Below are 17,538 nucleotides of genomic sequence, written 5' to 3' on the forward strand. Positions count from 1 at the left end.
TATTTTTTTAAAAATTAATCTAAAACTTAAAGTGAATGTTTTTTTTAATTATAAATAATATTAAAATGTAAAAAAAAATGACCCGAATCAAATTGGCCCTAGACATAGGCATTTGAGCCAACATTGGATTTATTAACAGTTTATGGACAAATTTATATTGGATCGTTGGCGACCGGTTAAAGGAGGTAAATAACTATATTTAAAAATTAGAATCAATCTCTTGTGTTTGAACTCGGTAAGGATATAATATTAATTAATCAATTAAAGACATAAAATAAAAGTATGAAGGTTAAAGATTTTTTATTTATTTATAAACTAGGTCGTTGTTAATCCAAGGTAGTTGAAAGCTCCACTAAAAAAATAACTCTTCCGTAAATGCGGAGTAGTCTCTTACCGACTTTGAAAGCTAAAAAAACACTTAAGAAATGAATACAGTTCTTGTTCTTTAAAATCTTGAGCACAAAAACTCTATTTATAGTCTACTGGTTGGTTGAATATGACCATTGATGACGTGGAACCTTCAGAGTGCTTGGAAGCTATCCAACAGCCTGGACCCATTGAACCCTATCTGTGCTAGCAATGGTCAACTAACGGCTATGGATGACTTTTGACATTCTCGGCGGTTGGAAGAAATCCAGGTGCCTGGAGTCTACTGACGTGACCACCATGTTGATCCGCTTCGGTAATGAGTCACTGACATGCCCAACCCTTTTCCGAGTGCATGGATTAGATCCGGATGCCTGGACTTGGTCCAGTACGTCGCTTGGAAACGGTCAACTTAGAAGTTAATTGTTTCCTCGGCCGGTTGCTTTGGGTAATACACCAGTCGTCAAGAGTTAAGTTCACCCAAACCCAACTCCGGCCTTCTCTTGGAGCAGATTTCCTCTTGGGCTTCTCGTCCCTTAGACGCAATTCGTGCGCGTCCTTCTGGCTCCCTCGGTGTACTCTTCTGTAACTCCTCATCTCTCAGATACATCGAGTATATCGACTCGCGTTATGTGTCATTCTTCTCGCTCGCTACGTCTTTCACTTGACTTCTTGTGTTCCTAAGTCCCTGTACTCTCAGACACAAGACGTCAAATACATAGACTCTAACTTAACTTGGTTGATCACATCAAATTTAACCCAGAGTACTTACAGTTTATATACATAGGGTTTTGTTATGCTGCGCAACTTACGCCACAAACTCGTGAGTATCTTAAAATTATTTTTATTTTAAATATTTAATATTATAACTTAATTGCCTATATATATATATATATATATATATATATATCAATCAGATTTTCTCTTTAGTATTAGAGTTAAGTTATAATATTAAACATAAAAAATTTTGAAATGCAAGGGATATACGATGTAAAAGTTTGACATATCAAAACTATATCTAGAGACTTATTTTCTATTAATGCTTGAGAATTTAAATTTATATAATGTGCATTGTAAAGTAATTATTTTATTTTGTCATTCATAACATACAATGAGGGGTAGTCTCCCATTTAATGTATTATATTGCGAGGACATGACACCTACTAAAGATGAAAAAAAAAATCAACCTTTAGAATAGAAGTCAAACAGGTCAAAAGTTTTAGACTAGTAACAAGTAGAGGCAGCATCAGTGGACATCGATCATAAAATTCTTTCTGATCATCTTAATTCATCAAGCCTGCCACTTATCAAATCATCAAAACGAAAGGAGATCAAATGAGTTACCAGCTGGGGCGGAAGCACTGGTCAGGCTGAGGAGGCAATCTCCCGCCACCCAGTAGTACTGTCAATTAATAGTATTATAAGAATTATAAGCATTGGCGGAACCTATCCGGATGATTTACTCGGGCTGTGGACTACGAGCGCTCGACATCCCGGACTAACTTCCACAATTTCTCATTTTTCTTCCTTTCTCTGTAATAAATTCAAACTGTATTTTTTCATTTCTACTACATTGGTACTCGGGCTACAGCCCGAGTACTTGTGAATCCGGTTCTGCCCTGATTATAGGGCTGTTTTTTAGGCCCCAACAGACGTAATTTCGATCCATTAAAGGATTTTTTCTTAAAACAAAAAAAAATAAACAAACGTCCAATCAAAGTGAGTCAAAAGACCCAAATAATCCAAAATCCAAACCTGGATAATTATATTTTGTTCATATATTTTTTTATCTTAGTGTAAAATTTTAATTATTAAATATATTTATTTAACCGTATGCAACCACGTTTACGAGTAGCATATGATATAAAATTTTCACTATTGTCAACTCTTTCTGGATGGGATCCATTTGTTTCCATGGTTGTAAATGAGCATAATATCCCCAAATAATGTCTTTTTTTTTCCCCTCGGATGGGTCTAGTGGCTAGCGCATGAAGTGTTGTCATAATGAGATCTGGGGTTCAAATCTCGGTAAAGTCGAGGTAAATACCTCCTTTATGTGCTAGTCACTATTCCAAAGGCTAATAGCCATATGTGATTTACCTCCTCCGTATTGACCGTGAAATAAATTGGCGGGGGCATTGGGACAAACGTATTTGTCTTTTATCATAATGTATAAGATTTTTTTTTAAAAAATTTATATTCGTTACGTATAAAGGCAACTAAAATATATATATTTAAACTTTGGTAAGTTTGTTGATTGCATTTAATGTTTGTGAGCAAAGCTTACCAATGTACATGTAAATTTGTCTCAAGTTAATTCAATTGGGATATTATTTATTTATTTTTTGATTCATTGGAGAAAAAGTTAGCAGCCCCTACAGAGTCACTCTACCCTCTCTGATAAAAGTATTTGTCCTAGTATAGTAAACCTTAACATGAGGAGGTCATTTATTTTTTTGATTCACGATCATGTTGATAATAAAAAGGTGAATCTATCATGACGACCCCTCTAAGATGACCCTCATATTGTCTGAAAAGAAGGTAAATATACCATAGGGGTTTTCGTCCAGCAACAATAATGCATATAAGATGTTGAAATAATCAGTAGGGCATTCCATACCCGTTAGAAATCGACTATAGACCTATGAATATAACACCCTTGTATGAATCAACTTGGTTAGTCCTTAGGGACTTTTGATTCACAATTATGGTGGTAAAATATGATAATACTCACCATAGACATCTCTTATAGTCTATCCATAAAAAAAAAATAAATCACATATGACTACTGGCCTGAGCAATGACTAGTACATGAGGTAAGATATAAACCTGATAGAAATTGACCTCAAATTTTAAGGTAACAACACACTATATACTAGTCAACTGTCCATCCCACATGGACAAACCTTTTATTAACAATCCAAATTTTAAGGCTCGCACCTCTGTTTTTTGTTTATATAAATTAAAGTTAAAATGAAGAAATTCTAATGTGCATGCTTGTGACCTTTTACGTTCCCGGGACTATGGTACTGCGGTAGGATATTTAGGTTGTCACCTAGATATCTACGGTTCGAACTCCAGTTATGATGTATTTGTAGAAATTTTTCCTTTAAATAGGAAACGTAATCAAAGGATATTGAAATACTGAGAAACTTCGATGGGACCAGACTGGTTACCCAAGTATATTCCTTGCCTTCTCATTCAAATATGCAAATTAAAGCATGCAGTTACCAAGAGATGTTTAATGTAACCTTAATTACTGTCCAGTACTAGTTCCACGATAAACATGTTTAATGAAACCTTAATTAATTACTGCCTGGTACTTGTTCAAATTTCTTTTTATGAGCTAGCTGATAAACATACTTAATGCAACCTAATCTTGGCTAAAACAAACTTGTCTTAATTACTGTCTCTTACTTGTTCCCTTAACAACTATTTAACTTTCCCTGCCAGTGAACGAGAGATTCATTAATTGCACTTCCCATACCTGTCAGATCTGAATCATAAAATCATCCTGTCTAACTCTAATCTAGAAAAAAAAAAAATTGACTCCTTCAATCACTTTCCATGCATATAACACACATGCTCTCAGTTCATCAAAAGCAAAGAAGCATATACGTATTATGGGATTTTGAGAGGGAGGATATCGCCCCTTGTTCATCATGATCATCCCTCCATACTTAAATTCCTAGATCCGTCACTGTACGTGCATGCTCTAACATTAACACACACGAAACTCCCTCTGCTTCCGCCGCCGGCCGCCGTCGACCGTGATCCACCGCCTCATCTCGCCATGCATCGATCTCGTCAACTTGGACGAACTGTTGATTATAATACAGGCGTCCTTAAACTTCTCCTTTAATCCTCCAAACTTTTCTGCAGTGTTGTCCTCTGCCCTTAACGTCAAACGAAGAAGAAGAAGAAATCTCATATTTTGCTTTTGGCCCAAGAAAAAAGGGAATTTACACGCATTGAAAAAACTTAAGCACGGTGAAGCTGTCCGCGTATTTATCTCTCATGGTGGATTCAAGCGGTAAAGGACGCGGACCGCTGCGTCAGCTACTCGCATTTCGCACCACACCTTTTCCCGCGGGCCCCGCACCAGCCCACGAAACGGGGATCTTTCCAACCGCAGCGCGTCATCGTCGTGGGGCCGAGATCAGATGCCGTCGAACCGTGGTTAGCTGCCCGCTTTTACTCTCCCGGTCACTCGAGTTAAGGTTAGGGTTAGGGTTTTTTTAGCTCAGTTACTGTGGACGAGCATTTGTGTGTGTCGTGGGTGGAGGATGACATGGCACATGGACGTGCGTTAAATTAATCGCGTGGAGGAGCACTATGTCGCTTGCTTTTGTTGCACATAGAAGTGGAGGTGGAGGAAGAGGAGCCCTAGAAAAAGGTCGGGTTTTGGGCCTTTTAGATTCGCGATCGATCCGTCTCTGATCCCCAACTCCTAGCTTTTTTCCACCCGATCCGCCGGTTTGCGCGAGGGAGGAGCCGTGACGAGGAGGGGGAGAAGCCGGAGGCTTCCTTTTCAGGTTTGGGAACTCTCTTGCTGTTAATTGGGAAGAGTTTGTGGTTAAAGTTGTGATTTTTTTATCGGTTTTATCCCGTCTACTTCTCTGCTTTTGATCAAGTGCCGGGTTTGAGTCGGGTGGAGGATGGCTTTTGCTTCATGGGTTGTTTTTGTGTACGGTTTATTGTACAATTAGGTCTGATTTAGATACGAGCGGGATGCCGAGGTGCTCTTTCCAAAAGGGGGTTTGCTGTTTGGTTTCGGGCTTTAGGGCGTCGATATAGTGAAGCCTGCTGTTTCTTTCTGGTTATGTGGAATCGGCTACAAATAGTGAGTGTATTTTTTTTTCCGTTCTATCATTTTATGTAGGAAACTTAGGATTGATTAATTAGAGCTTCTTATTAAGTTCAGTTCTGTCTTGGTTTAGTTAACTATTATGTGAGGTTTCATACTATGGGAAGTTGAAAAAAAAAACTTTTTGGAAGCTTATGTAGCTTGCTCTAGAGCTTTAAGTAACTTCTTGTGTTGTCTTTTGAACGTATTATTTTATGCTCAATATTGTGCAGGTAAAGGGTGTTTGATGTTTCATCTCGTTCGTCATCATGAGTGGAGCTTCAAAAGATTGCTTCTCTTTTATTTCATGCTCCAACTTGCAACTTTGAACTTCTGGTAACTAAAATGAAACTGACTATTATTTTTCTCAAAGTCAAATGTTTGTTCTATATCTTTAAGCTTAAACCATTGTTTGGTGCTGGGGACGATCATACAAGTCCTTTCAGTGACATCTTCTTCTATTTTAAGTGGTTAGCAAGTATAGCTAGCATCTTATCTAGCGAATGACTGCAAGATAAATGGATTTTAGTTCATTTCTATTTCGCGTGGCCGACTTATATATTCTTGAACCCATTCATAAGCTATTACCATCTTGTTTCATTAATTAGTTTTTTACATCAATTAGCTATCTTTTTAATGCATTTATACATGCAACCAACGTATTATATATCAAGTCTCAATGTGTTATATGTTTGGAGTTTCTTTTTTACCATTTTAAGCTAAATAGACTCTTTATGGAATGTTGGGTTTGATGCACATTGTCTTGTTTGATATTCAGCAAGAAACAGTTACCGGATGCAACTTCCTAAAACTGCCTGGAATATGATTTTGATTGTTTCAAGTAATGGAAGCATCATTGAAGGAGCTCCTCGATGAGGGAAAACAATCTCTTCCTAGGACTGATAACGAGGAAGATTCTGAAATTTGCAATCATTTTACCATTCGGTAATCGTAGATATCTATCATGTGCATTTTGCTTCTTAATCAACTTTCTCAGAGCTTTCTTTTTGCTACTTTCTCAATGTCAAGCTAGAACTTCTAAATTTGATAATAAGATACCTCTTCGACAGTAAAAATACTTTTTCTTCTCTAGATAATAGACTATATGGATGATTACTTAATAATACTTTAAACTATGATGCTCAAGGACATTGAAATTAACCAACCAAGCACATTTTCCTTATCTTTTTTGTAAAACCATTATTAATGTGTTTTCATTTTTACAGTGGTTATGTTGCTGGTGCTCGGGAAAGAGATGTAAAGACCTGTTGGCCATTGTTTATGCCCAATAATGAAAGTTCTAATACCCCTTCAAACAAGCTACCTCTATTACATGTTTCAAAATTCAAACGATGGAATTGTGTGAATTGCCTTCATACAAACTGCACCTCTGAAGATAGAACTGGAAATGCAGACCTAGGTGTACTTGATAACAGAAAAACAAAGAAAGAAAATTCCTTATCTTTTTTAAATTCTAATGCAAAAAGATCATTTTCTCGCCCAAAGAATTTCGCTGAAAATATCATACCTGGAGAGAGGCTAGTGTCAGATTCTTCTACTGACATAAACCGTGTCGAGTTCAATCCAGATCCATGTCATGGAAAGAAAGCAAACCGATTCACAAGAGAAGATGTGGCAAGAACAGGTAAAAGTTAATTTGCCACAAGTATTTTAGTTATTAACTTTTCTACCTATTACTGTCTTTTTGTCAGGTCTCCAAAAATGCATATATAGGAATTTTAGATCCAAAGAGAATCAAGATTGGTCATGCAAACCTACCTCTTCTGTGGCTGGAGATGAATTCCGAGAAGGAATGGGTCTAAGAAGGAAAATAGTTGCCAGTAAAGACAAATGCTTGTCTGCTTTTCGTTATCACGATGCTTCTCATGCTGTTTGTGACAAACCAAATGGAGGTTCTAACATTGGAGGTCCTGATGGATTTCATAGAGACAGTGAAGGAATTACTGTTAAAACAAAAGTGAATGTAAAACCTGATGGCAAGCACAAAGACTGCAAGAAGATGTTTGAGGCTGAACTTGGTGCTTCAGGGGATAATGCTCTAACTTCTGTTGCGGTTGATTATCATCCGGTGAATTTTGAGCAGAGAAAATTTGGAGCATCATACTGTAAGATGGGTTTGTCGAGTAGTATGAACTGTTGCCCACTTCAGGACAGTGTGTCTGGTGATTCACATGGTAAAGTGAACCATAAAAAGGTTCGGAAGGTACGCTTTATTGATGATATTATGAAGAGTGAAGAGTTGCACGTATCTAAAAAGATTTGCACTTTCAAAGGACATAGAGAAACATATGGTGTAGATAACAACCAAGGATTTAATGCGTCGAAGTCTGCAGCTCAACTTGGAGATCTAAGTAGCACTCCTTGTAATGATGGTTTAGAAGTTAATCAGAACAAGGAGGAGGAACTTTCTCTGATACATTGGCTGAAGAAGGTCTCAAAGAAATTTGTCACTGATGATTCTCACATAAAGAAAGTTCTTCATGAAAAAGAGCATGTCAAAATCCAGGAGATAAATAATAATGCTGGTATATACGACAGTAAACAAAATGGCAACGGTGCAAATCCTCTTCGGCAATGTTTAAAAGTGGGTAAACATAAAAAAAAGCAAGTTGTTGAAAAGGAAAAAAAGGTACTTCTAGTAAACTCAAATGACAATTGCTTCATTCCGCAAGAGAGAGATTGGATTTCTAGAGGTGCTATAATGAAAAAAGCTCACACTGGAAATACCATTCCTAACATGGGAAGAATAAATTCTGCAAGCAGCTTCCCACCTGCTCTAGGAAATTTAGATAGTAGTAGTGACACAAAGTCTAGAAGGAAAAAAGTGTCTCATGTCAAGTGCAGAGATTCTTCCCAAGTAAAATGGTCAGAGGTATGACCCAAATTCTTTCTTCTTGAGGGGAAGAGGGAGCTTCTTCCTTCTTCACCATTTCATCTCTGTGTTTGTTTTTATTTTGCAGAAAGACTCTTTTTCTTTGTTTTAATTTAGTCAAGTGTCATAATAACAGTATCCTTGTATCCAACTGATTGTTTAACATCAGATACTTCATTCTAGACCACTACATACCTGTTGCAAAAGAATCTTGAATCAAAAAATAAATAAAAATACTGTGTTATTAATTGAGACATTGTTATCTTTTCTTGTCCACTAATATGGAACTATGCAGGAGTCTAACATGGAAATTTCCTGAAATTAAGTTAATCAGATGGTGAAATAGACAATTCAACCAACTTTGTAGAACATCTATGTATTGCCTGCTGTTCTTGCTTCTGTCACACCAAAGCACATTAGAATGACTAAATAATTAAACTTGTAGTCATGTGATTGACAAAATAATACTTCTGTTTTCACTAGAAAGATGATACCTGAGGTTCTTATGGATTTTAGAGGTATACTAGTTAGTGGTATGTTTGTTCCTTTTTTCTATTATGTTAGTGAGACAAATGTCCAATTAGTTGATAAATGATTTTCTCTTCTGACGCACTCATACTCGCTTGTTTTGCAGAAAGAAATGGTTAAGAAACAAAAGACTGCAAAGGCAGTTGAGAAGGAAACTCTTGATGATATTCCAATGGACATTGTTGAACTCTTAGCAAAAAAACAGCATGAAAGAAATTTAATGAATGCTCATGTCACTTGTAAGAACAAACATGAACTATCAATAGCACAAGGTAAGATAAGACAAGGTTTTGATTCATACGCATCTGGACATTGTGAAGACAAGGTTTCAAATGCAAAATATAACAGCTATGCCAAACCTAATGATACAGGATATGGTATCCCTATTGCTTCCTGCATTAACCAGAATGCTGAATGTGGAGTCAGCAAATCTGAGCATCGGAAGCAAATCCTTATTGATCTTAACCAGCAAGCTACAGAGTTTCTGACAATTCCACAATATGATGGGCACCGATCATGTGCAACTGATTTTGTTGATGATTCTAAGAAAATCTATCCTTTTCAAAGTTCTTGGGACCAAATGAGGCTGCAAGATCTGGAATCCTACCAAAAGTATCAGGGATTTTCCGCCCCATGTTCAAGCAGAGCTACTCATCATTTTCTGTCATCACCATTCATGGACAGAAAATATGGAGTTGACCTTAGGAATATCGAGCCTTGTTGCAATCATGGGAAAGTGGTTCCTTATGATTCATTGTTTGATAGGTTTCAGCCGACAGTTTCTCAGGAGTCTGAGGTATCTGAAAGAATGAATCTCATAGGCTCCTGTTTTGTGAGTGGGGGAGGAACATCTCGGCAATCAACAAATGGAACTCAAATGGCCCGATCATATCTCATGGAAGGCAGAAGTAGGCTTCATTCAGGAAGTGTTGTTCCCACAGATTTGCATACCAATGAAACTGTTCCGGCATTGCATTTGCTTAGGCTTGTTGATCAGGCAGCTCATTCAGTTGCTTCATGGGATTTAAACTTCACAGGAAATGTCCAAAATTCTATTTTAAATCACCCCCCTGAGATTCTTGGTATGAAAGTTGGTCTCCAAATCAGGGAGACACCTGAAAATCCATGTGCAGCTGTATACTCTACTTGTGATCAAAATGAAGGAAACTTTAGTAGACCTTATCGCCCAGTTCCTAGAATAGGTGATCTTGGGTCTTTGCTGCAAAAAGAGATCATGTCTCAATCAAACAGTTCGTCATTGGGTTATAAAGATTGGTATTTTAATAAGCTGCCTTCTTTCTGCATTGGTGAGAGAGAGAAAATGCATGCTTCTTCAGAAATTACCAAGTCCAGTCTCTCAGCGAATGTAAATAACAAGAAGAATACAGAAGCTGGTGATTCTTTTCTGCATAAGTTTGGCATTGGTCAGGCCTCGATTAGCAAAATGGATGAACTAGTGCAGTTAGTGAGGCATGATTGCGGTACTGTAAATTGCATCATCAACCAAAACCCTGCTGATTTCAGCCTACCAGATGATGACAATGTTTACATGCGAGTAATTGAAGATCAAAGCTCTAAATGTATATTTCCCCAGCACAGAATTGAAAACACCTTTCCCCAAAGAAGCTCATTGTACCAAACTCACCATGATAGGAAGAAGTGGCCAGCTGCAAAGCTACCTGTTGTGAAGGGCTGACAAGAAATCAAGACGTCAAACATCGAGTGTAGAGGCTAAATATTCCACACAACTTTTGCTGTTGGATGTAACTGTATTGTGTATATTACCTAGATTATGGCTTGTTGTTGTATCAACTTTAGCAATCTCTTAACATGCTTTGCTAAAAGCGTGGAGAGTGATGATATGATTATGAGGAATTATTTTAAATCTGAACCGGCCTGTTTATAGCCGTCTGAAGTTTTCTGTGCAACAAGCAAAAAACAGTGCAATACTGGTATTTTGTATCTGCAGATGTTGTAGTTATTTACTCATTTTGGATCGTTTGTCCAAATAAATAAAGCTGCTGAATGACCTTTGAATTCGATTCTTACATTATCCTTTTTGACCCTATCTTGGTTCAGCATTCTTTACTGCAATCTGTTTAGAACATAAGTGCTATAATTGCTTAGTTCTGTTCAAACACCAAATTATGCTTGAAATGCTCACTTCGGTGATGTGCAGTCTAATATACCATTGAGTGACAATTATATGAAGTGGTTTTCTTGAATAAGGCATTGAAAGCTGTGATTTACCTGCACACAAACATTAAGGTGGGAAAACGAAGGTGAGTGAGCTAAAAGGTGGCATTTTACCCTTTATGTTGTGAATTGATTTGGGCATCAAATTCCTATTTGAAATTTGAGGAAATTTTCATTTTGTTTTTCTTTTGAAACGCCACGTAATAATTTTATTGTTATCATTTTCACTTCATATTTTTATAATTATTATTTCAGTATTGTTACTCTATTATTGTCTTACACTTCTATAAAATCTTAAAGCGTCTCGACCATTTTATTATTGTGAATTTACGTCACTTTTACTAATAATAACGGCAGAGCAAATCAACAATACTTAGGATAGTTTCTACAATTGTTTTACATATGAAAAGTTAGGGATATAATTTCTCGAAGGGTGTAAAGGACTTTATTGGACCAATTAAATATCAGATAATCGAGTATGAATATCCGAATACAGAGATAGATCTAATAAAATTTTATCTATATCTGATCTAAATATCTGATTAAATTTTATATATATACATGAAAATATTACCTTGCGACACGCATCCGTGCAGAACGATACGATGGATCGATCCAACGTGGTTGAATCGATCAATGGATCAATTCAGCCCTACCTGCCTGTCTTCTTCTTGTGTGGTGGATCAATCTAGGGGGACTGGATCGATCCAGTGGGAGTTGGATCGGCTGGAGTTGGATCGATCCAGCCCCCTGCTGGATCGATCTGATGCCCTCGTCTTCATGTGCTCAGCTCGCGATCCTGGACGATTCCGGCTGCAATCTAGCCTCCACCGTGGTCGGAACCATCTGGGTTCACTTTTTCCTCCAGTTATAGTAAGGTTCGGGGCAGGCGGCCGGAGGTCGCCGATGGTGGGAGAGCGCGACAGGTGCAACGGGGGCCACGGCGCGAGAAGACAAGGCAGATTGGCTGAGTTGATCCACTAATATTAGCTTGCGGCACGCATCCGTGCAGTTTGGTGCGGTGCACATCAAAATCCGTGTTGGATCAATCAGTGGATCGATTCAGCCAGCTTGCCTTATCTTCTCACACCCATCGCACCCTCCTACCGTCAATGACCTCCGACTGCCTACCCTAAGCCTTACTATAATCAGAGGGAAAAGTGAACCTAGAGGGTTCCAGCCACGGTTGGGGTCGGATTGCGGTAGGAATCATCCATGATTGCGAGTTAGGCTCAAGAAGACGAGGGCATCGGTGCTGGATCGATCCACCACATGCAAAAAGACAGGCAAGCGGGGCTGAATCAATCCACTGATCAATTCAATCACATTGGATCGATTAATGGATCGATCCATCACATCATTCCGCACGGATGCATGACGTAGGGTAATATATATATATATATAGAGAGAGAGAGAGAGGGGGGATGAAATGAAAAAAATATTAGTACAGAGGATATTTGATCTTTGAATAGAGGATATTTGATCCTTAAATAAGTAAATATAAGGATGAATACATATATTTATATATAAAGAGGATGAAATGAAGAAAATATTAGTTTGATCCTGGAATAGGTAAATATAAGGATGAATATACCATAGATATAGAAATGAGGATGAGAGTTGAAAATCGATAGAGATGTGTATAATAAATTATGGTAAAAGGTGAATATGTTCATCCTAGCGCCCCCGTCAATCCATCCCAAAGTCAACACGGAGGAGATAAATCATGGGCGACTACTAATCTTTGGAATAGTGACTAGCACATAAGAAGATGTGTATAATAAATATGGATAAAAATAAAAGAGATAAAATTCGATCCAAATATGACTCATTACTATCTCTAATAAAAGGTTCAGATTAGAGGTAAAACAGGAGAAAATTATATGAGTTATTTTAAAGAGGTACTAAAATTTTAAAAGGCGAAATGATGTTTTTTTTCTCATTGATAAATATCAGCAATACTCGAGGAAGATAAATTATGAGATGACTCATATCTTATTGTTTTACTAAGAGAAAAAAAAAAATTATACAGCTGAATTTCCGCTTACAAAATTACGAGGCTTAAAATTTCTAGGCAAAAAAGTTTTATAGAAATAAATATCTTTTAATTTTAAAAGGTGAAATGATTTTTTTTTTCTCATTGATAAATATCAGCAATAGTCGGAAAATAAATTATGAGACGACTCATATCTTATTGTTTTACTAAGAGAAATAAAAATTTTACAGCTGAATTTCTAGGCAAAAAAGTTTTATAGAAATAAATATCTTTTAATATTTTTTTAAAAAATTATGTAGAAAGCCTTTATTTTAGATAAATATCTTTTTAAAAATATATTCTATATGAGACTACTTATTTTAAATCTCGAAACCACAGCAACAATTGCTTACTGCACATATGATACTTGAGACATGGCTAACCACTAATAATATCTAAATCGATTGGATCAAAATATTTCCAGTAAAATATAAGCCTCATAAATGCACAAATAGCTACGAAAATACCCAATTGAAACACCATGAAGAAGTATTTACAAATTCCTACGCTATAACCTATCCAATAGATCCTGTGATTTATTCGAATCCTGAAGAGTTGACGCAGACTCGAGCTTCCAAATCTGTTCTTAGAGTAGTCCACCATGATTCCACCTATTCAAGATAATAAGCCTTATATACAATAGCAGAATAGCATTTGAACGACAAATCTTGCAAGCACATTGATTAAGAATTTTGTCAAGAGAGTACAATTTTGCTTATAATTCGAAGCTTCAGAATTGGGCAAGGACCTGAAAAACATATCTACCTGTCCTTTGGAAATACTTGAGCATTCAAATCGTAATCCTTGACTGGTTAAAAGGTAAAAACCATATCTTGTTTCTTTGTCTTCATCGATGAAGCTTGGAATTGATCCCAGTTCAACAATATCAGATAGATTTGTAGTATCCTGAGGACTCATATCTGGGGAAATGGAAAATAAAATACAGATTTGAACAAACACAATGAATCTTAGAAGGCAAAACAATATGTTTTTGGATAAAAAGAAAAGTATATGTGCATTCATATTCATGTTGGGTTAATTTTTGTTTAGTGTACACTCCTAGGAGAACAGATGTTTACATGTGAGATGCATTAAGATCTTCTAAAGCTCCTACATGACATGTTGGAACCAAATGAGGAATGATCATTTGCTCAAATCTTCTGATAAAATAATTTCTCAGTGAACACAAGATAAAGGGAAATAATGCAATTACAGATGCAAGCAAATTACCAAATGATCTGAGATAATAATAGATACATGAACCGTGGAGAACGACAAATCGGGGAATCCAATCATCTATATCATCATCATCTATTATAGGAGGTTCTCCGGGAAGTTGTGTCCATCTCTACACAAAATAAGATCCATGTTATACTATATTCCTTAGTTTGGTCATTCATAGGGGAGAGAGAAAGAAAGAGGGGCAGATATGCATACAGTTCGAACATAGAGATAAGCACAAAGCCGTGCACATCTCAAAACTCCATCAGCATGTTCCAGCCTAGCACAAAAGGGAAATATTTTAACATCAAGCAAATGGAAAGTGAAACGACTACGATAGCTACTAGGTCACTAAGCAGTGATGACACAAATCTATGGTGTATCTTGAGCGATGACAGAAATCTGTGTATCTGTCTATAAAATTAACTGAAAAAGGATACGCTGGATACTCATGCACTTTTAGTATTCGGCTACTAAATTCTGTGTCTCACTTAAGAGTTAAGATTGTTGCAAAAAAGAATGTAGCTTAAAAGCAATGTTTTCAATTATTATTATGGACTACATTTTCTAGTCTCAAAACATTCTTGTGCACCAGAGGTTGAAGAAACCACTGAAAAGATCTGTTGCTCTGACTCATATACAGGTATCCAACATAGTTGTTGATCTAAATATTTAAAACATATCTTAAAAATTATGTGTGATGAAAGAAGTGCCAATTGTCAATTGTCCACTCGGATGCAGTGTTGGACTATCAATGCCTGAAACAGGTTAGAAGAGAAGGGGGATGGGGTAAACTGAGAATCCAATTAACAAAGAAAAACAGAAGTGGAATATCAATTAGAATCCATACAGCAAGATTTTGCAGAAGTCATGCAATTTGAGGTCATGGTAAAAAAATAATGAAACTTACTGAGATTTTAGATGCATCTCTCTGTCCTCTGCATCTTCAATTTCAGACCAAAGAGACTCAAATTCTGCTCTAGTGAGTTCTACCTGATAGCAAGAAAATTATTCTCAGTATCTTAATACATGACTCAAGGCACTCTGATACTAGACATTGTGTGGTAACCTTATCATCATCATTGCCAGATCCCCATGGAAGACGAGGTAGAGAAAACAAGTTCAACAGAGACGCAGCACCCAGTACCCTACTTACAGTCCATGAATGACTACGTGATCTGGACCAGTGGAGATTACAGGAAATATGATACTGTCTAAATCCAACAGAACTGAAATGCATGCATATAGCAATGTAATATTTCACCTCAGTTTATGGTCAACGCTTGAACTGCTTCCTTGTGGAGATTCTTCAGATGCTTTGATGGACTGGAAGTGTTCTGGGAAGACATCTATCTTTCCGTAAATACCATCCATCAAGTTGGTTTACTTTTTTGAATCCAACCTATACAAAGGTATTGACAAGCAAAACCAACTTAATCGTATACCTTTATGCCATTAGAAAAAGTAGAATACACAATTTTTGATAGCATTAAGATACTTAACAACAGACATCAGTTATCCAAATTGTTTATGAATACTTTTAATGAAACCTGAACACACAATAGTCAGTTATCTGTATAATTTCTGCAGATAGTAAGATTAATATTAACTAAAAAGAGACGTGTCAGAATCCAGATATTCGAGGTTCTCGACGAATATTGAGTAGAATAAGAATTTATCAAACACTTGGAATTAAATCAATTCAACATAAATAGCTTCATAACCAACTACTAGTCCCTGAATAGGATTCCTGACCAAGGTAAAGTAACAAATAAATTTATTGTTAGAAAATATTCAAAAAATGGAGGTCATATACAATACAGGGCAAAAATATGAATTTGCCAAAACTACTAAAGACCAATAATCACTTCCAGCTTAGAACTTTGTGGTCCAGTTCAATGCAATAGGATAATAATACAGTTTGGAGGCATATACAACTGAGACCTTTAAACAAACCATTTTAAAAGTTTATCCAGCATACTAAAATTCAAATTGGAAAACATTTCTGCTAGAAGTCAAATTAGAAACTTGTACAGCAGCAAAAACTATGCCGAATTGTAAATGTTGTACAAGCAATTCCAATTCTAATAGTGTTTTTGAATAATTTTCTTTTAAAGAAATAATCCTACCTTATTCATTCTTTATTCATGAAAACAGTGCTCTCAGTTCTGCCTCAAGATCTAGATTCATCGTTTACTGTATAAAAGCACGCAGAAAGTAAATTATCTATAAACAAATTTCCTATGTCTTGTAAATTTCTTGAGCATTCACAAAATTCCAACTTTTCTCCAATCCTAAATGTTACCGCGTTGTCGTATTTGCTTCTTCCAGCACGACACCATCACTAACCCAATCTCTCCGCAAGAGCTCAACAAAAAGAAACCTAAACTAAAACAATCACCCAGCAAGCGATCGACGAGTACCAGAAACAGAACAGAATTCGGTACGCAAAAGAATCGATTTCAATCAGGATGTTGGACAAATTCGCATGGGACAAAAGATTCCCCAAATCGCGCGAGTAGCGAGGCAAAGGGAGAGGCTAGAACGACACCATCAAATCAACAGAAGAAGCGAGAAAAGGTATACGGAATCCTAGAAAAAGGTAAGAATCAGAGCAGACCTCGGGCGAATTAGGGGTTTGGAACACGCGCGGGCGCCGACGTGAACTCGCGGCGGAATCAAACCGTCGTTTCAGTTGGCTTCGCGTTCGTCGAAGTCGAATAGAGCAAGGAAGCGACGGGCCCACTGCCTGATCCTATCGTGTGGTACATCTATTTATAGTAACTTCTGGTTGCATTGGCTGTTGCCTGTAGGGATCGAGCAGCTGATCTCTTCAACCAACAGGATCATGCTAATGAATAATCCACTAAACTCAATTTTGGACGCCAATGCAGTTTTTTTTAAATAAAATTTAAAAAATGTCAAAATAACACTTTAAAAAATTAAAATAATCAATAAATCATGATATATTTAAAGGGAGGAGAGGCCACTGGACGTAAAAATATACAAATCCATTTAATTTATGATATTTTACTAGCTTTATATTTTTATTTTTAGTTGGCGATTAATCCTCCGGACTCGTCCAATTCCATTAAAAAAATTTATCCACTGATTCGTTAAAACTAGAACTCGATCTAATTCATGATATTTTACAAACTTTATTATATTTTTTTAACCAATTTTATTGAATGTATAAAAGGCACATTAATACAACTTTATGTATGTATTTATCAGAGGAAACTAAAATATAAATCTGATAAAAAAATTTCCACCGACTTATTAGAGGACATCCCTGAGCTAGAGTACATTTTCTATGCTTATTAGAGCTAGAGTACATTTTCTATGCTTATTCTCTATGCAGTTCATTATTCTACTATTTATTTGACTCCTAATATATTTTTAGAACTTGCCTCAAACATCGAGATACCAAGTATCAAAGCAACCACATTGCTA

General features: G+C 36.5%; 2 protein-coding genes across 5 annotated transcripts; one reads left to right on the top strand and one right to left on the bottom strand.

Moving 5' to 3' along the window:
- Window positions 1–4,638: 4,638 nt before the first annotated feature.
- LOC122044962 (protein EMBRYONIC FLOWER 1-like) lies at window positions 4,639–10,681 on the top strand. Of its 3 annotated transcripts, none has more exons than XM_042604992.1 (7): window positions 4,639–4,901; window positions 5,446–5,548; window positions 5,991–6,157; window positions 6,439–6,857; window positions 6,925–8,105; window positions 8,740–8,905; window positions 9,005–10,681. In XM_042604992.1, exons 3-7 carry the CDS (start codon window positions 6,057–6,059, stop codon window positions 10,327–10,329), a joined length of 3,192 nt encoding a protein of 1,063 aa, XP_042460926.1. In that variant the 5' UTR covers window positions 4,639–4,901; window positions 5,446–5,548; window positions 5,991–6,056; the 3' UTR covers window positions 10,330–10,681. The 3 variants fall into 3 exon arrangements, with proteins under 3 accessions (XP_042460926.1, XP_042460925.1, XP_042460924.1); XM_042604991.1 differs by adding an exon at window positions 5,076–5,209 and having other exon boundaries at window positions 4,640–4,901; window positions 8,740–10,681; XM_042604990.1 differs by having other exon boundaries at window positions 4,640–4,901; window positions 8,740–10,681.
- Window positions 10,682–13,239: 2,558 nt separating this feature from the next.
- On the bottom strand, window positions 13,240–16,839 carry LOC122044963. 2 transcript variants are annotated; one of them, XM_042604996.1, is made up of 8 exons: window positions 16,706–16,839; window positions 15,350–15,487; window positions 15,155–15,263; window positions 14,996–15,078; window positions 14,302–14,365; window positions 14,122–14,212; window positions 13,630–13,784; window positions 13,240–13,475 (listed from the first exon to the last, which is right to left on the bottom strand). In XM_042604996.1, the coding sequence occupies exons 2-8, from the start codon at window positions 15,457–15,459 to the stop codon at window positions 13,401–13,403; spliced, it is 687 nt and encodes a 228-aa protein (XP_042460930.1). In that variant the 5' UTR covers window positions 15,460–15,487; window positions 16,706–16,839; the 3' UTR covers window positions 13,240–13,400. The 2 variants fall into 2 exon arrangements, with proteins under 2 accessions (XP_042460930.1, XP_042460929.1); XM_042604995.1 differs by having other exon boundaries at window positions 14,095–14,212.
- Window positions 16,840–17,538: the final 699 nt, after the last annotated feature.

The sequence above is a fragment of the Zingiber officinale genome, chromosome 2B, assembly GCF_018446385.1.
Source record: "Zingiber officinale cultivar Zhangliang chromosome 2B, Zo_v1.1, whole genome shotgun sequence".
Taxonomy (NCBI): domain Eukaryota; kingdom Viridiplantae; phylum Streptophyta; class Magnoliopsida; order Zingiberales; family Zingiberaceae; genus Zingiber; species Zingiber officinale.